At 40.4% G+C, this 24,515-nt stretch overlaps 2 protein-coding genes across 4 annotated transcripts in view; both read right to left on the minus strand.

Annotated features, from left to right (window-relative positions):
* The window catches only part of BCL2L13 (BCL2 like 13), a 24,922-nt gene extending 19,672 nt beyond the window's left edge, over nt 1-5,250 (minus strand). The window contains exons 1-2 of one of the 3 annotated variants that reach the window (XM_028490835.2): nt 5,172-5,250; nt 1,361-1,453 (exon numbers count right to left, since the gene is read on the minus strand). Coding sequence is in view for 1 of the 3 variants with exons in the window: in XM_028490831.2 (XP_028346632.1) it covers nt 1,084-1,194 (111 nt within the window). In the remaining 2 variants the exon portion in view is untranslated. The other 2 variants (XM_028490834.2, XM_028490831.2) reach the window with 2 other exon arrangements.
* On the minus strand, nt 5,168-22,988 carry LOC129392204 (bcl-2-like protein 13). The gene is made up of 4 exons (XM_055085712.1): nt 22,904-22,988; nt 14,257-14,337; nt 7,578-7,685; nt 5,168-5,328 (listed from the first exon to the last, which is right to left on the minus strand). Exons 1-4 carry the CDS (start codon nt 22,986-22,988, stop codon nt 5,168-5,170), a joined length of 435 nt encoding a protein of 144 aa, XP_054941687.1.
* Between the last annotated feature and the right edge of the window lie 1,527 nt (nt 22,989-24,515).

Raw genomic sequence — 24,515 nt, forward strand, 5'->3', positions numbered from 1 at the left:
GCGTCCCCTGCATCGGCAGGCGGACTCTCAACCACTGCGCCACCAGGGAAGTCCTCTCATTTTTATTTATAAAATAAGAGAGGTTTGTTTGTTTTATTCCATGAAAGTGAATGAAACAGTCAGATATTTTAACAAATTTTTTACAGCTAAGTAACATACTAAAACTCCATAATAGTGACTATTTGGTAACAAGGTTCCATGTGTTAAATCTAACATAATAGCCACTGTTCACAGAGTGCTTGCTATGGGGCCAGACACAGCACTAGAATAAGCACTGAACAACACATTATGTCACTCAGTTCTAATAAAACTTCTGAAGTTAGTAGTATCATCTCCACTTCACATATGTGAAAATTAAGACTTCGCACGCTTAATTCACCTGTCCAAGGATATGCACCTAGTCAGTGGCAAAGCTGATACTGAAACAAGTCTGATTACAGGCCTATGATGCTAATGATTATGCTATAATGCCTCCACGACCTGTATTAAGGTGAGTAAAAATAATATACCTCAATTAGGGACATAAGGTCACACAGTCTGGCTCATAGTAGTGACAATTCTGAGTAGAGCTGGCTATTTATAAAAATAACTGTACTGCACTTTCTCATCCCTAGCACCACATCACTAAGGACCAGACTTCCTCCTCGGTGGGCTGGACCACCTCATACTGCATCCCCTGAGACTCGGCCTCGTCAAGGTGATAAGTGGATAATACAGCCTGAGACAATGGATCAGCAGCATGGCACAGTGGAAGAACACTGACGCTGGAATCAAAAGATCTCAGCTCCAGTGCTGGTTCCAAAATTTACTAGTCAAGGGGTCTTAAGCAAGTACTTTAACTTTTTGTTTTCCTGATTAATCACCTGATTAATCAAGGGGTCTTAAGCAAGTACTTTAACTTTTTGTTTTCCTGATTAATCACCTGACCTAACTAACTAGCTAACTAAACAACAAAATGAAAGCTGATAAAATTTATTCTGCCATCTCCGAGGGATGGCTGTAACGCTCAGATGGTAAACTATCAGCACAACTGGGGCTACCCCGTAAGAACCACAAGAAGCTGTGTCCCCAAAACATACTCACCTGTGAACAAATGACCACCTGGAGAGAAATGTCACATCTAAGGCAGAGAAATGAAGATATCATGGGAAATTCAGGACAGATGGGAAGGCAGATGGCACAACTATGGAACATGTGGTTCTGCGCCAGCCTTAATCAGAAACACTGCACAACACAGCTGGATTTATGCATTAAACAACAAGCTCTAACAGTTTTCTCTTATACGATGCTAACAATCCCTCCTGTACTTTATCACTAACACACTAAAATCTTGTAAGAGAATAGATAACTTGGTTTATACCTTATTCCAGCCGCTGGCATGAACCGTGGTCTCCAGTGCACATTCCCGATATGCCTGATATGTCAATGGCCTGTAGAGATTTTTTTTAAAAGTCTGTGTCACAAAGAAGGAAAATTCTAAATTTCCAGATGAATAAACATATGGTCACTACTTTGCTGTTGAACTTTTTGCTAAAGTAACACAAATTTTTCAACATATAGTTTTCTATGAGACATGGCTTTTAACATTTGGTATACATTTTTCTTTAAGCATTCTCTACAGGCTGAGATTCATGCTACCAGCTTGGGAAAGCAGTTTACAACATAAGAAGAGAAAAATATATAATAATAAATTTTTTACAATTGCTTGAAAATTATCCAACAAGGCTTCTACATTGCAGATAAATATAAACACTTGGGTTATTAATACAGAATCAAGTAATAACAAATAACAAAAATTATCTCATTAATAAAATTGAAAGAACAAGTTAAACTTTTTTAACAAGTTAAAGGCAAAAAATGTAAACTATTTAAAAATTAAAGAGACATTGTCACTGGAAGACTTTTCCAACTGGGGACATAAGAAGTTGGAATAAGCAAGGTCAATAAATGAGCTCTATTTTTAACCTGGAGTCTTGTGACACCCAACCCTGGGGCGAGGCTCTCCTTCTGATTATTCCTGTCACGGACACACGTTTACTGGGGGGATGGATGTGAGTGCTGCGTTCTCAGCGTGGGCCCATGTGCAAAGTAACACCAATGACAAAGACACTCCATAGCAACTTACACATGAAGGCACCAAGGCTCTTGGACAACAGATTTAGTAAAGATTTACCTACCCCTCCCCGCCCCCGCCTTTTGTTGGCAAAGAATTAACATATATGTAAAAAAGGAGAGGAGTCTTGCTTTTATAGGATTTAAAAATCCATTCCAAAGTCATTTTCTGCTCTGCCCACCCCGGTCTGTGATCTCTTCAGCCTATGAATATTTAAGATTGATCACAGGTACACTTACTGGTAGCCTATTGCTGTGTTTTGTATTTTTATACATTTGCGTTTTATATTCTATTGCATACTAGGAAACTGAAGCTCAGAAAAGTCGAGACTGCCCCAAATCCACAGGGCTGCAAGCAGCAACAGAGGAATAGGGATCCACACCCGGTTAGCGCTGTGGCTCCAAAGGACACGCCGCTGCTCCTATTCCGAGTCAGGATTTGAAATGGGCCATGACACACCGATACCCCATGTAGCTAACGAGCATCTGGACCAGGGTAATGAGGTCCAATACTCCTCATTATTATTGAGGAACACACCAGACTGCAGAGACTCACTAAAAAGAAAGAACCTATGACATCTCACCAATAATTTTTATAATAAATACATGTTCCAACTATAATATTTTTAACACATTGAGTTAAATAAAATATATTTAAAATCTGTATTTAATCGTTTTACGTGGCTGCTAGAAAATTTTGAATTCCATACATGTGACCTGCATTTTGTCTGTTGGACAGCGTGTGGCTCTAGATGTTTCAGAAAATGGTTCTGATGACACAGGTATAGTTCTTTTCTGTAAGTCAATATAACGTAACAGCACAGTGACACTGAAGGAGTTAAGATACGAGGGATGACCGTCTTAATAAGATGTTATGTGCGACCTTCCTGCTACCGCACTGCCATTAAAGTAAGCGTAGAACTGTTTGAAGACCCGGGCGACACACTGGGTGGTTGTAACACAGGCCTGAAGCAGACACGCTATCGTCTAACCTGCCTATTGCTCCCTGCAGCTCTGTGTGCATGCATCAGTCCCTTCACGTCCTTTCCTGAACTGCCTGCTGTGCTGTGCGCCACGCCAGTCCTTACGGGGAGTCTGTCTATCAGGCTAAAGTACTTTAGCATCCTTCAGAATGAAACATGATTTGAAACATTATACGTACACACATAAATGCACATAAAAGATCCAGTAGATTAAAACACTCAAAGGAAATCTTAAACGTAGAAAAATAAGGAGTTAAAAAAATCAGCCCTATCTAATGAGCTACTTGAATTCAGCAAAGAATAAAGAGGAGGGGAAAAACTTTTCTTTTTTTGCGGGGGGGGGCGGGCGCACTGTGTGGCTCACAGAATCTTAGATCCCCCAACCAGGGATCGAACCTGTGCCCTCGGCAGTGAAATGGCGAAGTCCTAACCACTGGACTGCCAGGGAATTCCAGGCGAAAAACTTTTCAGATTGCTGGTGCTTGGCTGTATGAAGAGTTCAGGATTAGTTTCCCTACTTTAACAAAACAGTTTGGGGGAATAAGTGGTATTTTCCACCTTAAAAGATACTGCCATCAACCTGTATAATACTTCTAGTTCATCATCAGTTATTTTCAGGATATTAATAACTTTTTGAAGTTGTTAAGCTTTTGGGGAAAACAAAACAAATATTCATCCAAGACTGTATTTTTTAAAATATAATTTACTTGGTAGTGAAAAGATCAATTTGTCCTGTAGATCATGAAAAGGACTCCAAATACATATACTACAATACTGTTCTTCACATACACTGTACATACATAAAACTATAATGCTGTTCTTTGGAGAGCTCATAATATCCCAGTGAAGTTGAAATGAACAGAGAAGCTATGACAGAGTGAAATGACTTGACACAAATAGTCTGCATCAAAGCTGGAGACCACTTTTTGCCTTATGCTTCTCAGTTACTTTACTCCCAGTCCCAACTGCTTTTACAAGTTCTTTATGTTTGTATTAGCCGAACAGTAGGCTCCTTCAAATCTAAGATGAAAGCTCAATATACAAACTCCATGCAAGTATAGCTGCTCTGGCTTAAGAAGAGCGGAGCGGACCCAACCACCGCCCCTCACCTCCTCACAACACTCTGAAAGCCACTGCTGTGCCTCCAGATTTCCTGTCTCAGTTTTACTTCCCCACACCCAGAATCTTCTCTCCACATTTATTTTTAAACTTTCTATGTATAAAGTTAAGAAAATCCAAATATGATTTTCATTTCACTGTTTCTTATGTATAGGTGGGATTTTTACATTTGCTCATGTCACCAAAATATGTGGAGACAAACTGAATCATCCTTAAACCCAAATTGCTTTCTTCTTCTAACAAATGGTAACATATAAGCTTTGCCTTTGTGAAAGTAAGGGATTACTTTACTACAACAGTAATCTGGCATCTGAATGTTGGCCCCTTGAGTGAAGGAACAGTCTTCACCTTGTTTTAGTCGTTAATCTTCATTGAACCAAACATTTTTTAAAATTCATACCAATCTGTTAATGATTCTCATTAAAGAATTAAGGGAAACAAGTTTTTAAGGTTTTACAATAAATGACTTGGTTCTACTTAATACATTTTCACGATAAGCTTCTTGCCTTTGGCTTTAATAGCCAGCACGACAGCTAGGAAAGAACTTTCCACAGTAGAAATGTGGCAGCAGCTCCACAGGTGGGCGTGCAACCCGAAAGTGCAGCAACCACCGGGACGCCCCAAATACAGACACGACGTCAATCCCGCAGTACAATGAAGAAAACCCAAGTCATTCCACTGACACTGGTCACGAGGCAGTGCTGGTAAAAAGTGGTCAGCACAAGTGAAACAGCTTCTGTTTACAACCGGTGAAAGCATCTGTTGAAACCTGATAGCCCAACAAGTAAATACAAACGGTCAAATTCATGCTGGAACAGTTAAATCACTGCTCAAAACGCAAACAGAGATGATTTGGGAAAGCAAAAAAAGAACAAGTGAAGACAAGTAAGTGAGAAAAGAAGTGACACTGTTCACCTAAAGCGGAGGCTTAAGAGCGCAGAGGCCGCGGGGACTCACCGGCTGAGGAGCGTCTGCAAGGCCCCGAGCAGAGGCGCCCTCAGCTCCTGCAACGCCTTCTCCCCGACGTGAGCCAAGCAGTCATCTACGGAGCTGTCGGGGTTTGCGGGGCTGAACACGGGCGAAGTGTGGCGGTCGAAGCCTGTGCTGGCGAAGGCTGAAGATGACAGAAGGAAAACCCAAGTTAATGAGCAATGTCAGAAGCTGTGCTGTAAAAGCTCAGGGGGTTAAGATGCCAACTACTGGGAACTAGCTAATAGTTATAAGCCACTTAAAAATGTCAGATAATCGTTATGGGATATTAATGTTTCCTGCCTTAAATTTAGACGTGTTTTTTTTTTAAGGAAAGATTTTTATGAAAAATCTTAGTTTCAAGAGAAGAAAAAGGCTAAACTGACATGGCAAAACACAAAAACCAATTTTGTATATTACCGCAGACCCATTCAGTCAAAGAATGATAAATGAGAGCAACTCCCAGCTCTATCACCCCTCTCTTAAGATTTGTTTTTACCTTTACAAATGTGGCTCTTCTTAAACCAGATTCTATTCAGTTATTCCACCTTAGAGGACCACATGACTTTCATTCCCTTTTAGAGTGAACTTCCAAACTCACAATCATGCACAGGGATATATTTTAAAAGTATACAAGCTGCCCACTCACACAGCCAGCTTCTCCTCTGCTTCCTCACTCCCTGTCACACAGATGCAGCCCTGCTCTAACTGCAGGAAGGAGAGGCCAGATCATCCCTGGTCCAGGGTACAAATGGGATGCAGGGCATAGACTTCCAGGAAAGCAGGTGGCTTGTACCCACTCCCAAGGGTTATCAATAACCTCCATAAAGCATTTATTGCATTAATCCAAAGCTTGCTCCTAGAAGGCTGCAAATTTCACTAGAGTTAAGTATGTATTTCTTCAAGAAAGATATACATGGCCACAAAGTTCACAGATGCTGCATGGTCTGAGCACGCCTGAGAACGCCCACTCTGATGCTGAGTCTTGGGGAATACAGGTTCGATGAGGAAGTGCATATAAGCCTTTGTTGCCATTTTCGTTTCTGCCTTTTGCCCATTTTGCCATGCAGTACTGTTATCAGAAATGGACAAGGATTAAAACAGAATTATAACATTAATCAGTTAAAAATGTCAGTAAAGGAAAATAAAAGAACATTAACATTAGGTTTCTGGATTTTTGTAAATTTCTATTTATATTTTTTCTTAACTAACAGGGAGCTGATTTATAAACATGATTTCTATTTTTTCTTGTTAAAAATTACTGGGCAGGGAATTCCCTGGCAGTCCAGTGGTTAGAACTCGGCACTGTCACTGCCATGGGCCCGGGTTTGATCCCTGGTCGGGAACTAAGATCCAGCAAGCCACGTGGCATGGCCAAAAAAAAAAAAAAAAGAAAAAAAAAAGAAAAAAAAGAAAACAAAAAACCAAAAAATTAAAAATAAAAATTACTGGGCAATACACATCTACACAAAAACTTGTAAATGAATATTCATAGCATCATTATACATAATAGCCAAAAAGTGGAAACAACCTAAATATCCATCAACTGATGAATGGATAAACAAAATGTGCTGTATCTACACAGTGGGATATTATTCCTCATACAATGGGATGAAGTACTGATCTGTGCTACCACGTGGATGACCCCTGAAAATACTATGCTAAGTGAAAGAGCCAGTCACAAAACACCACCCAGTGTATGATTCCATTTACGTGTAGACCCATAATAGGCAAATGCATGGAGACAGAAAGCAGATGGATTAGGGATGGAGACAGGGGGCTGGTGGGACTAGAAGTGGGAAGTTACTGTCGACGTATATAGTGTTTCTCTCGGCGGTGTTAAAAATGTTATCACTGCCACCACCATCTATAGCACATGAAAAATGAAAGCAGCACGCTTACACTTCTCCCTTTAGTGTTATTAACATAAAGATATCAATCACACTGAACGGAAAGTAGTACCTTAACATGACTGTTTAGTCCATTACTTAACACCAGAAAAGGTTCCATCTACTCTGTTGGGTACAGTTTAGAAACTTATAAACAGATTCCCCGAGGAAAGAAAGAGGTACTTTCTAGTTTCACCCCTATAATCCTAGACCCATGAAGCTGTGTAATGTTGTGACCACTCCACTGTAAAAAAAAAAAAAAAAAAACCACACCAAACAGAACCCACTAATTAGTTTAGAAACTTATAAACAGATTCCCCGAGGAAAGAAAGAGGTACTTTCTAGTTTCACCCCTATAATCCTAGACCCATGAAGCTGTGTAATGTTGTGACCACTCCACTGTAAAAAAAAAAAAAAAAAAAAAAAAAAAAAAAAAAAAAAAAAAAAAAAAAAACCACACCAAACAGAACCCACTAATTAACTAGGAAAATAAGGATAAAGAGACCTTCAGAAATTTCTTTGTCCAGGGATTTTAGCTCTTCTTCAATTTCAGTTTTAACTTTTAATAAAACTTCTTGATCCAGAGATTGTGACGCTATATCCTGTTGAACCCCTGAAACCAATAAGAAAGGTTACTAGTGAAAGAGGGGGAAAGAAAACATTAGAATATGGGTAGGATTTTAAGCATTAAGTCAGAAAATACAAAATCAAAACGCATTATCTTGACTAGGGACTAGAAGATAACATAAAGATGAGGAAGCTGAGGCCTGGGTAGGTTATCCCACGACTATGGAGGACCTGTGACTGGAATTCAGACCAGTGTGAGTACAGAACCACTAATGCAGGCTGTGTCCTCCTCATCATCTGGTTGGGCTGCTAGGAAGGAAACAGCTCAGAAACACTTTTGACATAACAGAAAAGGAAACCTAAAAGGCTGTCTAGATCAGTGATAATGTCTCCTGAAAATGACATTCACGGCCCTTACCTTCACATCTTCATGCAAACCGCAGCTCAAGAGAAGGCCCATTATCATCAAAAGATTTATATCCTCCAAATTAAGAAAACCATGAATATACCCAAAGTATGGGGCACAAGCTATTCTCATGCAGTACAAGGAAAACTAAGGTCCTGGTCTGTAGCATAGAATGGAGAACAAAGAAAGGAGAAAAATAAACCAGATGCTTAACAATGTACTAATTTTTCCTGCCCCAGATATTTGGGGCAGAGTGTCATCATTTCATCTGAAACACTGAATCCAACTATGATAGCTCACTCCTCCTATTCAGAATATATTTATTTTATATATTCCCAGTACTTTCACAGTTGTTTGTATCACTGACAAATTTTATAAACAGAGGTTTTAGGCTTTAATATGCTTTCATCCTTTGCAAACAAAAAATTCTGAATTCAAAGATGAGCTTACTAATTTAATTTAGGTCAAGAAACTTAAAGCATCTGTAGGTCTTTAAAATTCATTTGAAAAATAAAAGTTTAATAAACATTTCTATATCTCACAGATTATCTGATTAGATTTCAACTTTCAAAGTTGACAAAAATAATTTTCCTTCAGGCTACATAAAACACTTTTCTTCTGAGCTGAGACTAACTAAAATAAAACTCAGACCCTCAAAAGGTTTTTTTGTGGAAAATATAAAATTCCTTAGGTATTTCTAGTTGAAATGCAACAGAAAGGATCCCCTCAATGTCATGGTTAATATATATTTTATTTAATGACATTTCATTTAACATTTCTGCCTATATATATATATATATATATATATATATATATATATATCTTAGTTGAAACTACATACATAAAAATTTTAAAACATTACCTCAAACAATATGCTGCTAAACAACCGGTGGGTCACTGAAGAAATCAAAACGGAAATTAAAAAATACCTGGAGACAAACGGAGATAGAAACACAAGAATCCCAAATCCATGGGATGCAGCAAAAGCAGTTCTAAGAGGGCAGCTTGTAACAATACAAGCCTACCTCAGGAAACAAGAAAAACCTCAAATAACCAACCTAACCTTATACCTAAAAGAACTACAAAAAGAAGAACAAACGAAGCGCAAAGTTAGAAGAAAAGAAATCATAAAGATCAGAGCAGAAATAAATGAAATAGAGGTTAAACTCAGAAAAGATCAATGAAACTAAGAGATGGTTATTTGAAAAGATAAACAAAATTGATAAACCTTCAGCCAGACTCATGAAGAAAAAAACAGAGGACCCAAGTAAAATAAAAAGTGAAAGAGGAGAAGGTACAATCCATACCACAGAAATACAAAGGATCATAAGACTACTATAAACAACTGTACACCAATAAAATGGACAACCTAGAAGAAATGGATAAATTCCTTGAAACATGCAATCTCCCAAGAATGAATCAGGAAGAAATAGAAAATATGAATAGACCCACTGCCGGTAATAAAATTGAATCAGTAATTAAAAACCTCTCCCAAAACAGAAGTCCTGGAACAGACAGCTTCACAGGTGAATTCTACCAAACATTTAGAGAGGAGTTAATATTGTACCAATCCTTCTAAAACTATTCCAAAAAATTGCAGAGGAATGAATGCTTCCAATCTGATTCCATAAGGCCAGCATCAACCCAATATCAAAACCAGACAAAGATATCACACAAAAAAGAAAATTATAAGCCAGTATCACTGATGAACACAGATGCAAAAATCTTCAACAAACTATTAGCAAACCAACTCCAACAATACACAGTACAGTAAAAGGATTATACACCACGATCAAGTGGAATTTATTCCAGGGATGCAAGGATGGGTCAATATCTGCAAATCAATCAATGTCATACACCACCTTAACAAACTGAAGAATAAAAATCATATGACCATCTCAACAGATGCAGGAAAAGCTTTTGATGAAATTCAAAAGCTTTTATGAAATTTATGATAAAAACTCTCAACCCATTTATGATAAAAAAAAAAACTCTCAACAAAGTGGGTAAAGAGAGAGTATACCTCAACATAATAAAGGCCATATATGACAAGCCCACAGCTAACACAAAAGACCGTGAATAGCCAAAACAATCTTGAGAAAGAAGAACAAATCTGGAGGTATCACAGTCCTGATTGCAAACTATACTACAAAGCTACAGGAATCAAAACAATATGGTACTGGCACAAAAACAGACACAAAGATCAATGGAACAAAACAGAGAACCTGGAAATAAACCTACGCTTATATGGGCAATTAATCTACAACAAGAGAGGCAACAGGGAAAAGAGAGCATCTTCCATAAATGTTCGAAGGGACTTCCCTGGTGGTCCAGTGGGTAAGACTCCTCACTCCCAATGCAGGTGGCCCATGGTTCAATTCCTGGTTGGGGAACTAGATCCCACATGCACGCCACAACTAAGAGTTCACATGCCACAACTAAGAAGTCCACATGCTGCAACTAAAATATCCCACATGCTGCAACTAAAGATTCCACATGCTGCAACGAAGATCCCACATACTGCAGCTAAGACCCAGAGCAGCCAAAATAAATAAATAAATATTTTTTTTTAAAAAAATGTTGGGATAACTGGACAGCTGTATGCAAAGAATCAAACTGGAACACTTTCTCACACCATATACACAAAAAAACCCTCAAAATGGAGTAAAGGCTTATAAGACTTACAAGACCTGAAACCATAAAACTTCTAGAAGAAAACATAGGCAGTATGCTCTTTGACATGGATCTTAGCAATATTTTTTTGGATATGTCTCCTCAGGCAAGGCAAACAAAAGCAAAAATAAACAGGATTACATTAAGCTAAAAAGATTTTGCACAGTGAAGAAAACTAGCCACAAAACAACAGCCTAATGAATGGGAGAAGATATTTGCAAATGATACTATCCAGAATATACAAAGAACACATACAACTAGACATTAAAAAAAAAAAAACTCAATTAAAACTGGGCACAGGACCTCAATAGACATTCCAAAGGAGATGGCCACCAGGCACATGAAAAGATGCTCAACATCACTAATCATCAGAAAAATGCAAATCAAAACCACAATGAGATTATCACCTCACACCTGTCAGAATGGCTATTACCAAAAAGACAATAAATAACAAATGTTGGCGAGGTCGTGCACTGTTGATGGAAATGTAAATGATACAGCCAATATGGAAAACAATATGGTGGTTCCTCAAAAAATTAAAAATAGAACTACCATACAATCCAGGAATTCCACTTCCGGGTATTATTCTGAAGAAAATAATTGAAAAGGGTATATATATACATACATACACACACACACGGGCACCCATATTCATGCAGAACTATTTACAATAGCTAAGATATGGAAAGAGCCTAAGGGTCCATCAACGGACGAATGTATAAAGAAGATTTGTGTGTGTGTGTGTGTGTGTGTGTGTGTGTGTGTGTGTGTGTGTGTAGGGTTGGCCAAAAAGTTCGTTCGGGTTTTCCTGTAAGATGTAACAGAAAGGCCCGAATGAACTTTTTGGCCAACCCAATACAATGGAATACTGCTCAGCCATAAAAAAAAAGAATGAAATCTTGCCATTTGTGACAACATGGATGGACCTGGAGGGTATTATGCTAAGTGAAAATAAGTCAGACAGAGAAAGACAAACACCATATGATCTCACTTATATGTGGAATCTAAAAAAACAAAACAAATGAGCCAACATAAGAAAACAGAAACAGACTCATAGAGAACAAACAGGTGGTTGCCAGGGGGAGAGGAGTGAGGGAGAAGAAAAAGAAAACAAAACAGTATCTATGTGAGGTAATGAATGCTAATTAGCTTGCTTGTGGTAACCATTTCACAGTGTATATTTATATAAAGCCATCACATAGTACACCTTAAATATATGCAATTTTGCTTAATTCTACCTAATAAAGTTTATAAGTTTTTTAATTACATAAAACAGACACAGGGACTTCTCTGGTGGCGCAGTGGTTAAGAATCCACCTGCCAATGCAGGGGACACAGGTGTGAGCTCTGGTCCGGGAAGTTCCCACATGCCGCAGAGCCACTAAGCCCGTGCACCACAACTACTGAGCCCATGTGCCACAACTACTAAAGCCTGTGTGCCTAGAGCCCATGCTCCGCAACAAGAGAAGCCACCGTAATGATAAGCCTGTGCACCGCAACGAAGAGTAGCCCCCGTTCGCTGCAACTAGAGAAAGCCCACACGCAGAAACTAAGACCCAATGCAGCCAAAAATAAATAATTTAAAAAAAAAAAAAAAGAAGAAAAGAAAAGAATCTGCCTTCCAATGAAGGGAACAAGGGTTTGATCCCTGCTCAGGGAACTAAGATCCCACATGCCACTGGGCAACTAAGCCCAAGTGCCACAATTAGAGAGAAGCCCATGAACTGCAAAGAAAGACCCCGCATGCTGCAACTAAGACCTGACGCAGTCAAAAATAAATTAAAATTTAAAAAAGACACAACCTTACGCAAAATTTGAAGACAAAATGTATCCTATAAATGAGCTAGTCTTTGTAAATTCTCATAAAGCATAAAAATCTATCTTTACATATAGGCTTTGTTTTTCCAATTTTTTTTTTTACTGTGGTAAAATACATCTAACAAAATTTACCATCTTAACCATTTTTAAGTGTACAGTTCAGTAGTATTAAATACATTCATAATGTTGTGCTACCATCCATCTCCAGAACTCTTTTCATTTGTAAAACTGAAGCTCTAGACCCACTACACAGTAACTCTCCGTTACCTCTTCTCTTCAGCCCTTGACAAACACCATTCTACTTCTCTCTCGATTCTGACTACTCTAAGTACTTTATACAAGTGGAATCATATAATATTTGTCTTTCAGGAACTGGCTTATTTCACTTCCAGACTTGTAATAAACCTCAAGTACTGCTTATAAATTAGAACAGGTTTTCCTTCTAAAAGTAATCTGTAGTTTAGACGGCTCTACAACATCACTGATTAATATAATTACACTAGGTAAAGGGACTTCCAGAATATACGTAACATTATTAAAACAAGGCAAACACAGACTGGGGAATTATTTGGGGTCAACAGACTGGGGAGTTATTTGGGGTCAATCTTATTTCTTTCACTGAAATTCTCTCTCTCCACCTGGCTTCCTGGAATGTGTCTCAGTAAAGGGGAAGGTAAGCTTTGAGGCCAAGCATTCCAGCTCATTACACGTGACTTTAGGCAACTAAAATAATCTTCTTGAACCTCTCCTCTTATGTAAACAGAAAAATAATACCTACCACAAAGAGAAGCTGTCAAGGGCAGTGAGATAAATTAGTTAAGCTCCACCACATCAAAAATGCTCAAAAGATAGTGGCTCCCACCCACCAATCCTTTTTGACTCTCTAAAATGGGTTGTTACCATTGCACAGTGATCTTTCCCCAAAACTTGTCCCTGTGAACAGTCAGTTTATCATAGATTTCTAATCAATGATGCTCATACAGAATCTGCTTTCAGTACTCTAACAGTCTGGACCAGCAGAAACAACCTTCTGACAGTTTAGATAATGCCAAGTGACATAAAGTGTCTGTTATAACACCAACAGTTACTCTCACTCTTCAACTGCTGCAAGGGAGAATGGCTTAATATCAATTGATCTATAACTAAAATACAGGAACTTCCCTGGTGGTCCAGTGGTTAACAATCGTCTTGCAATGCAGGGGACACGGGTTCGATCCCTGGTCAGGGAACTAAGATTCCCACATGCTGCAGGGCAACTAAGCCCACATGCCGCCAACTACTGAGTCCACGTGCCACAACTAGAGAGGAGCCCGCGCACCACAACAAAGAGCCTGTATGTTGCAACTAAGACCCAATGCAACCAATAAATAAATATTAAAAAAAAAAACTAAAATATATTTTTTTCCTGAACACATGTCCAACAGAGTTTCGTTAATTTATATTAAAAATACACAAGGAAAGTTAATATTTTAAATATAAGGTACATTTCACAATAAATTGATCTGGGAAGTTTTACCAGGAAGCTACAGTCCTGAGTACCAGAAGGTCCCTGGTTTTCCAAATTTCCAGCAGATGTGACTGCCTCGAAGAGACTTGCCTTCAACCTTTTTCCAGGCTCAAATAATCTCTGCCGTGCTCAACAATGAAAGAATTTTGATCAGTCACTGCCATGAGCTACAGTGAACACAGTGCTTTTAAGACAAACCCTTCTCTTACCTACCTGATCCTCCTTCACATGCAGAAGCAGGGTGACCACCATGCTGAAGAGCTTGGGTTAGCCTTTTAAGTTCTGCAAAAACATCTTAAACTCAACATCGGCCAGCTTGCTTCTGACCTGTCCTTAATCAAAAATATAGAGCTCCTGAATATTTCAGATTCTTTCCAGGGAACACAACCTGCTGGATGAAACTTTTTATAAAGCTTCCTGACATGAGAAGTAGTCTCTCCATTCCTTGCATTCTAGATTTTATACTCAAATTAAGCTGGATCATCAGAAAAGTCCCCCGATAATGTTACCTATTTGTTATAACTGAGCTGCACTTTGGTGCCATTTCCTTAGCTTTTATCCACAATTACATTAAGGAAGTGTCTTGAACTGTAATACTGTATTTGATATTGACATTTTCTACCGCACTTCTCTGCGCCCTACGTAATAAAGCTCTAAGTGGAAAAACAGTTCTCTTCAAGAACAACAATCCACTTTAGAGAAAACAGTGTAGCTTCTGGTTACGGGAAAAAAATCCTGGGAGCCAAATGCAGTAGCCCCTTTGTGGTTTCACTTACCCGCAATCAGCCACGCTTGGAAAATACTGAAGAGTAAATTCTAGAAATAAAATTCATTACTTTTATATTACACACCATTCTGATTAGTGTCGTGAAATCTGGTGGGGTCCTGTTCCATCCCTCCTGAGACCTGAAACATACCCACCATATCCAGACTGTATACACTACCCGCCCATTATTATAGGAAAACACCAGTACACACAGGGTTTGGTACTAACCGGCACCGTTTCAGGCATCCCCTGAGAATCTTGGACCATGTTCCCCATGGATAAGGAGGACCTACTGTATACCTTCACTTATTTTTGGCTTTGCCTCAGAACCAAATTCACTGCTCAATGCTAGGATTACTGTATAGGACCCTACAGACTACATATCTATGATCTATTATTCCCACTGTGGAAATGTAGAATCTTCCTATTCTGACTTGATTGGAATTTATTTATTCCCATTATGTATTAATTATAAGGCACATTAAATGATATATGGTAAGAAATTTTAAAAAATTAATTCCTCTTCCCACCCAGTATGAACTCACTGCCAATTTCTTCACTAACAAAAAAAGACATTTTTACCTAACCTGGACTGCTCTTCCTTTTCCTGATTATTTAATTCTGTCCACCCTGCAAGGACCAATTTTTTTAAATTAATTAATTAATTAATTAATATATTTATTTATGGCTGCGGTTGGGTCTTTGTCGCCACGCAGGGGCTTTCCCTAGTTGCGGCAAGTGGGGGCTTCTCTCTGTTGCGGAGCACAGGCTCTAGGCACGCGGGCTCAGCAGTTGTGGCTCGCGGGCTCTAGAGTGCAGGCTCAGTAGTTGTGGCACACGGGATTAGTTGCTCTGTGGCACGTGGGATCTTCCCAGACCAGGGCTCAAACCCATGTCCCCTGCATTGGCAGGCAGATTCCCAACCACTGCACCACCAGGGAAGTCCCAATTTTTTTTGGCCTCGCCAGGTGGCTTGCAGGATCTTAGTTCCCAGCCCAGGGATTGAACCCGGGCCCTCGGCAGTGAAAGTGCCAAGTCCTAACCACTGGACCGCCAGAGAATTCCCTGCAAAGACCAATTTAAGTCTCTCTACTTTTCCACCGTAACTTCACTGACTACTTACGTATCACTGATGTTTGAACATGTATATCATTTAATCTGTACCACATACTTTAACACTTAAATATATACTGTCTTGTATCATTCAATGATATTATAGTTTATTATCATTAATCTGACCTGATTACAAACTACAAACTATTTGAGGTGGTCCCTTTGTCCTAGACTTGGGTCAAGTAAGGACTAAAAAAGTACACAAATACTTGATAGCAATAGCTATCACTGTCACTGCGATGTAGACTCAAAGCATTACAATGTATAACACAATAACTCTGCTGGGAAGAAAGGACACTTAAGAAAAAGACAATAAAATAAAAGTTATAAATAGATTCAGAGGAATTTTAAAAGTTATCAGTATATTTTGAGGCTACCTCAAATGACAAAAGTTAAAAGAAATAAAGAAAATGAGTAGTCATTTTACGTAAGAGAGTAAGAATACAGAACTACCTACACAGGACAGTAACAAGAACATTTATTTATGGTGATGGATTGTGATGGAGAACCCTGAGGAGGAGGAATGGAAAGAATAAGACCTCAACCACCATCTCCAAGCTTATGAGAGTTTTCAGAAATGACTTGCCCGAGCTCAAATAAATTATACAGAAATAAGATTAGAAAGTAGATATTCTGATAAGTAAAATTATTACTGAATTCAAAAACATACAATTACAATTTCTGAAGTACAATGAATGAAAAATAAGGAATATATGAATGTTTTATCTGCCATCTGCCCCTTTCAGGAAAATCTGCACACCTAAGACACATACACACCCTCACACCCATCACAGCACCACCAACACCACCGCCAGGCCGCAAAGGAAATGACAGGAATGTCTTGGTTACCGTATGCCTCATCCTGCCCGATTAAAGAAAGCAGCTGATTAAAGGCGTACCTATTCTCATGAGACTAATGTGATGCTAATTACACACGACAAGTTGTCGTACTTGATAATAAGCCGTGTGGAAAACCTAAACCAGAAAAAGTCTACTGCTGTCAGGATACAAAAGGCTATTTCTTTAATAACCAATGACACAGACAGATTCACTGCTTTTCACTCAACCAACCCCCACCCCACCCTGATTTTCAAAAGCACAGAGCTACACAGTAGCACCAATGCAGCATAAATCCTGCACTATAAACCCAGAAAAATATCTCAAAAATAAACAGACTTTAGTACACTAAATCCCACCCACCTCCGTGTCAAAGGAAGGGTCAGGTGAGTCAGCAATCATACTCCAGCCCTGAAATGCACTCAAAATAAATATCAGACCAACAAGCTTAGAACAGCTGTATGTATGGCCTAGACCTTCCAGAGCAAATGCTTTTTCTAAATCTATGGCTTCCCAAACTGGGGCACATTAAAACTACCGAGAGAATATTAAATAATAATGAAGTAATGATTAAAGATACAGATTCCCAGGACCCAGTATGGAGCATCTGGTTCAGTAGGTCTGGGGCAGGGCTCCATAATCTTTGTTTTAATAAGTGTTCAGGCAATTAGACTTGACAAATACTGCTCTTGACAACCCAAATAATTATAACCAAATTATTATCAAATCAGATTATAATCAAACATCTACTGAATAGTACAGACAACATAGTTCAATTATTCATTCAATAGCAAAAACAAATACTCCAAATGACACCATACTGGACGAGTAAGTAAGAAACCAGATTTTTAAGAAACAAACAAATTCTGGACTTCCCCGGTGGTGCAGTGGTTGGGAGTCTGCCTGCCAATGCAGGGGACATGGGTTTGAGCCCTGGTCTGGAAAGATCCCACATACCATGGAGCAACTAAGCCCGCGCGCCACAACTACTGAGCCCAGGTGCCCAGAGCCCATGCTCCACAACAAGAGAAGCCAGTGCAATGAGAAGCCCGTGCACCGCAATGAAGAGTAGCCCCTGCTCCCAACAACTAGAGAAAGCTCACGCACAGCAACGAAGACCCAACACAGCTAAAAAAGAAAAAAAAAAAAAAAAAAAAAAAAAAGAAACAACGAAATTCCAAAATAGTCAATCACAACAGTAGTTTTCAGCCTCCAGTGTTACCACATCCCCAGCTATCCTGCAGATTAGGGGAGAGATTTGAGGACGGACGGATTTGAAAGAGAAGAATGCAAAGAAAATCCAACAAGCACCCACTCAAACTCTGGGTTCATAGTAGTCAGGATCAAACATCTCCTGTTCCTGATAGAAAGAATGTAAAAAAATTAAACAGTATACATCTCTGGAAATAATGAATTGTGAACCACTATTGGGATCGGGATATGAGAATCTGTCTTGAAAAGTTGATTTGAGATGGTGATACTCCCCCAAAGTGATCTACAGATTCAATGTAATCCCTACCAAAACTCCAACTGCAGGGCTCCCCTGGTGGCACAGTGGTTAAGAATCCGCCTGCCAATGCAGGGGACACAGGTTCAAGCCCTGGTCCGGGAAGAAAAAAAAAAAAAAAAAAAAGAAACAACGAAATTCCAAAATAGTCAATCACAACAGTAGTTTTCAGCCTCCAGTGTTACCACATCCCCAGCTATCCTGCAGATTAGGGGAGAGATTTGAGGACGGACGGATTTGAAAGAGAAGAATGCAAAGAAAATCCAACAAGCACCCACTCAAACTCTGGGTTCATAGTAGTCAGGATCAAACATCTCCTGTTCCTGATAGAAAGAATGTAAAAAAATTAAACAGTATACATCTCTGGAAATAATGAATTGTGAACCACTATTGGGATCGGGATATGAGAATCTGTCTTGAAAAGTTGATTTGAGATGGTGATACTCCCCCAAAGTGATCTACAGATTCAATGTAATCCCTACCAAAACTCCAACTGCAGGGCTCCCCTGGTGGCACAGTGGTTAAGAATCCGCCTGCCAATGCAGGGGACACAGGTTCAAGCCCTGGTCCGGGAAGATCCCACATGCCGCAGAGCAACTAAGCCCATGCGCCACGACTACTGAGCCTGAGCTCTAGAGCCCACGTGCCACAACTACTGAAGCCCATGCACCTTAGAGTCCGTGCTCCACAAGAGAAGCCCCTGCAATGAGAAGCCTGCGCAGCACAATGAAAGTAGCCCCCACTCACTGCAACTACAGAAAGCCGCTCACGGCAATGAAGAACCAACGCAGCCAAAAATAAATAAATAAAACAAATCTATTTTTTTTTTAAAAAAGATGTTCAACATGATTAGCTACTAGGGAAATGCAAATTAAAACCACAATGAGGTGCCACTGCACACCACCAGTATAGCTATAATAAAAAAACATGGACAATAGCAAATTTGGCAAAGATGAAGAGAAACTGGAACCCTCATACACTGCTGGCGGGAATGGTACAGCCACTTTAGAAGACAGCTTGGTAATTTCTTACAAAGCTAAACATACTCTTACCATACAATCTAGCAATCATGCTCCTTGATGTTACCCAAATGAGATGAAAACTTATATCTACATAAAAACCTGCACATGAATGTTTATAACAGCTTTATATATAATTGCCAAAGCTTGGAAGTAACCAAGATGTTCTTCAATAGGAGAATGGATAAAAAAACTATGGTACATCCATACAATGATATATTATTCAGCAATAAAAAGAAATGAGCTACTACAGTGAGATACCACTTCACACCCGTTCGGATGATTGTTACAAAAAAAGCAGGAAACAACAAGCATTGGTGAGGGTTTGGAGTAACTGGAACCCCCGTGCATTGCTGACTGGAATGTAAAATGATGCAGCTACTGTGGGGAAAAAAAGGATGGCACGTCCTCAAAAAAATTAAACATAGAATGACCCACCAATTCTACACCTGGGTATATGCCCAAAAGAATTGAAAGCAGAGACTCAAACAGATTATTTGTACACAAATGTTTATAACAGCATTGTTCACAATAGTCGACAGGTAGAAATAATCCAATATCCATCAGTAGACGAACAGATAAACAAAATGTGCTTACGCATACACTGTAATATGATTCAGCATTAAAAAGGAGTAAAATTCTGAAACAGGCTACAACATGGATAAACCTTAAAGATATTATACTAAGCAAAATAAGCCAGACGCAAAAGAACAAATATTGTGCGATTCCACTCAAATGAGATTCACAGAGACAGAAAGTAGAATAGTGTTTGCCTAGGGAGGGAGAGGAAGGGAGAATAGGGGGTTAGTGCTTAACAGCTGAACGAATAACAAGCCAGCATCACGACATGTATTTGACAGTCACATTACTAATTAACAGACGTGAACTTACTCTCCTTCCTAACCTAAGAAATGTCTTACTAAATCCCTATTAATGACTACAACATCAAGGTGCTCTATATTAAAAGATGCAAAGTTGAACATAACAAGTTATTATCTGGCATCATATATGCAAGTCAGCAGGACTTCTACTAGTCAGAATATATAATCTTGAACATATTCAACAAACTAACACAGTCTGGAAGAGCTGACAACTTCTGGGAAAGTTCAGAGTTAACTATTTATGGAAAAGTATGTACCCAGCACATGACTCACTTAGGAAAAAATGAAAGACATTTAACGTGACAGAAATCTTGAGTCATGAATAGGGTCACCTCCTTTAGCCTCTTCTTTTCACACCTATTGCTTCATGAATTTGAAACCAAACCCTAACCACACTGCACCAATGCATGCTACAGCAGGCCCTATTTATAACAGCATGGCATAGAAGGGAGTTCTACACCACATTTTAGATAACAAATCAGACAGCAAAGCAGCAAAGACAGCAAGTAGAACCTAATTTTTCCTTCTAAAAAGTTAGCATACACATTTGTATTTATGTATTGACATAATACTCTGTACTTAGGCTTAAGGAAAAAATACAAGGATAACAACCAAATTTCAAAAACAAAACAAAAACGTCAAAGCAGGTAAACTCCTCAGATCCTACAATGTTCAGATAGAAAAAAATTCTATGCTGAAGCAGGGGGGAAAAAGTTGATCAACAGAGGCTTATGTAATTGCTTAAGGTCCTTACAAACTTAATAAATCACAGGGGTTGAAAAGGCCTGGTTTTTTGTGAGCATGAAGTCTGTTACAGTTAAGAAACATCATAAATAAGTGGCATTTGGGTAGATGGGGAAGTACTTTATGTATTAGGGTGACCAACTCACCCAGTTTGCCCAGGATTTTCCCAGTTTTACTCACTCCTGGGCAAACTGGACAGCTGGTCACCCTAATATGTAAATACGGGAGATATGTTAATTAGGACAGGGTAGTCTATGCTGCAGTGATAAATAAAGCCAGCAATTTCAGCATCTTAACCCAAAGGTCCATCTCTCCCTTGTGCTCCATATCTAACCCGGGAAATTGGAGGCAAGGAAACTGTGTCATACAGTCACTCACCAACCCTGCCTGATGGTGGTCCTGCCCTACTACAACTATGCCCTTAGGAACATACATCCCCCTTAAATCCACAAGGCAAGGGAAAAAGAATGGGGAGGAGGCATACTGGCTCTTAAATGTCACAGCCTACAAGTGCCACAAACCCCATGCACTCACATTTCACTAGCTAGGACTAGTCGTATGGCCCTGCCTAAATGCAGTTTCCCAGGGGCCCGGGAAGGAGACAAGAACAGACAGGGGAAGCAGCAGGAACCACTACCGGAGAAGCCTACTATTCTAGAGCAGCTCAGCTCAAGGGGAAAAATACAGATAGGAATAAGTATAGCTCTGTTTACAGTCCAAGGCAATGACAGACATGAGACACAACAGGTAATAGGATCAGGAAAACCAGCGAGAAAGTCCCTTTTGTAGAACAGCCTGAGGGAAAAGGGAGGAACTGTGGGTTCTCGATGTAAGAGGCAACATGAGGAAGCTCAATCTGCTTGCAGCATGCGAAACACACGATGGAGAAAACATGAAACGAAGGAGAAAAATCAGGAGACACCTGCAATACTCTGAGGCAGGACCTGAAGGATAATGCGAGAATCATCACAAAATTGGAAAAGTTGGTAACAGCTGACAAAGAGGGAAGGAAGCAGAGATAAGAGTTAAAGGATGACCCCTGTGTTTCAAGCCTGGATAGCAGGTGGTACCCTTAACAAATCACTCTAAGAACAGGGGCTAGCTTTGAGAGGAAGATAAAAAACTGAGTTCTAGACCTGTGTGTCCAATAATATTACAGCCACTAGCCACAAGCAGCTTTTTAAGTTTAAATAAAAATTAAGGACTTCCCTGGTGGCGCAGTGGTTAAGAATCCTCCTGCCAATGCAGGGGACACGGGTTCGATCCCTGGTCCAGGAAGATCCCACATGCCACGGAGCGACTACGCCCGTGTGCCACAACTACTGAGCCCACGTGCCACAACTACTGACGCCAACGTGCCTAGAGCCCATGCTCTGTGACAAGAGAAGCCACCGCAATGAGACGCCCACACACCGCAACCAAGAGTAGCTCCCGCTGGCCGCAACCTGAGAAAGCCCACGTGCAGCAACGAAGACCCAACGCAGCCAAAAATAAAAAAACAAAAAACAAAAACAAAAACACAGCATTTAGTTTTGTGCATAAATAGACTGAGCTCCTCAATAATAATGAGAAAAACAATGTTCCTTCTTCACTGTCATTGGGGGTTAGCATATTAGGGCCCATCAGCCAAACCTGCCCCCTGCATATTTTTACACGGCCCACAAGCTAAGAATGGCTTTTACGTCTTTACATGCCTGAAAAAAAGGCAAGATTAGTACTTCGTGACATATAAAAACCACAGGAAATTCCGTGCCTGTAAATAAAGCGTAACTGAGCCACGCTCACCCAGCCGTGTGTTCCCCACGCTGCTCCAGCGACAGTGGAGACGAGCCGCCCACAGAGCCCGTGCGGCAGGGACATGGCAGGGACACGAGGGCGCTGTCGCACCCCCAGCCTCACTGCACCCGTGCACGAGCACAAGCCAACACAAGAACAGAGCTGGACTCGGACGTCGCGCTCCTCAGACACCGGGGAGCACAGATCATCCTGTCACCACACGAGATGGCACAGTCCCGGGTGGCCTGGCTGTGCGGAAGGAGCACGACACGCGCCGCTGTCACCAGGCTGAAAGCGCTCATCACCGGATTCCCAACTCAGGACAGTCCACCAGAAAAATCAGAAAATTTTAAATGGAACATCTCATCACGAATTTCCTTGTGAAATAAGCAACGACAACGAGGCCACAACCAAAGTTCCTAAGGGGCTCCACTGTTAGCCAAAGAAGGAAATTGTGTTCGACTGCAGCAGCTGAAGAAGCGTGTCCAGAAAAAACAAAAGTTGAATACTGGTCGTCTTCTGGAGAGAACAGCTGCTCCGTGAGTTGAGGACACTGAGAACAACCTCAACAATTCACTGAACTACAAGGCGACGACTCTGAGGGGCCCTCCTCGGCCCCGACAGGCGCCTGAGGCTCAGCTATCGCCTGTTCTAGGGGCAGCGCCGCGCCGGAACCAACTCAAGAGCCGCCACAGCCTGCAGGGAGCAACCACGCACGGGACGCCTGCACAGAAGGCGTGGAGACGCGGATTCACCACACCCTGAAGCGGAACCCGCCAAGCTGTGTTACTGATAGTGGCAAAGCTGTGCGGAGCAGAAAAAGACGAATTTACAAGGACTGAAAATGCAAGGTATTTAAAACCTATGCTCATTCACTGTGCTCCTCAGTAGGTACTCTGGAAAATATTTAAATCTATCCTGTATAATGAACCAGGAGTTTCAACAGTGAACTTCACTCGCTGTCATGGACTTAATCATTAGCTTCATGAATTTTTGTCAGAAGTCTAAGCTGGATATCCTGATGCACCCTATCACACAGCAGTTCAATGTCTAAAGAGCGGTAGCATTTCACTGCAATTTTTTGAGCTTAAAAGTGACACCAAAGTTTTTCTGAGGAAGAAGAACCGCCCTCTACTGTTTGCTGCAGAAGGCCCTGAGCCCTCAGGACCGGGTTCCTCAGCTCAGCACAACTCCTGCTTGAAAGGCCACCACGTGGGTTCATGGCATTGCCCTATGGTCCTTGAGGGCAGGGGAACCACTGCCACCAATGTAACACTCCTGCTGTTTGCTGGGCTAGAGTATTAAACTGTCTTGCTCTAATCCACTGAGTCCTGATGTCTACTTTGGGCACCTATGGAATTAGGAGGTTGAAGTATAAAAACCACATGTTTCATAAAATTAATTCGCAGAATCTTTCTCCCAAGCTGAAATATTGAAGACATAATCCCTGCCTCAGGGGACCTAACCATTTATGGAGTAAACACTATCAACACAGCTACTCAGCTGGACTCCCAGCAAGTCTATTATGATAGAGGCTCACTGGGTCTAAACACCGGAGTCTTAAAACAACAGAATCCAGAATTTTCAGAAGTTATAGTTAGTTCTTAAGACAATGTTTAGGGACCTCCCTGGTGGTCCAGTGGGTAAGACTGCGCTCCCAGTGTGGGGGGCCCAGGTTCAACCCCTAGTCGGGGAACTAGATCCCGCATGCATGCCGCAACTAAAGAGCCCGCATGCTGCAACTAAAGAGCCCGCGTGCTGCAACTAAGACCTGGCACAGCGAAAAAAAAATAAGACAATGTGTAAAAACTTAAAAAGATGTGCTACAT

This window comes from Physeter macrocephalus, chromosome 6, assembly GCF_002837175.3.
Source record: "Physeter macrocephalus isolate SW-GA chromosome 6, ASM283717v5, whole genome shotgun sequence".
Classification (NCBI taxonomy): Eukaryota; Metazoa; Chordata; class Mammalia; order Artiodactyla; family Physeteridae; genus Physeter; species Physeter macrocephalus.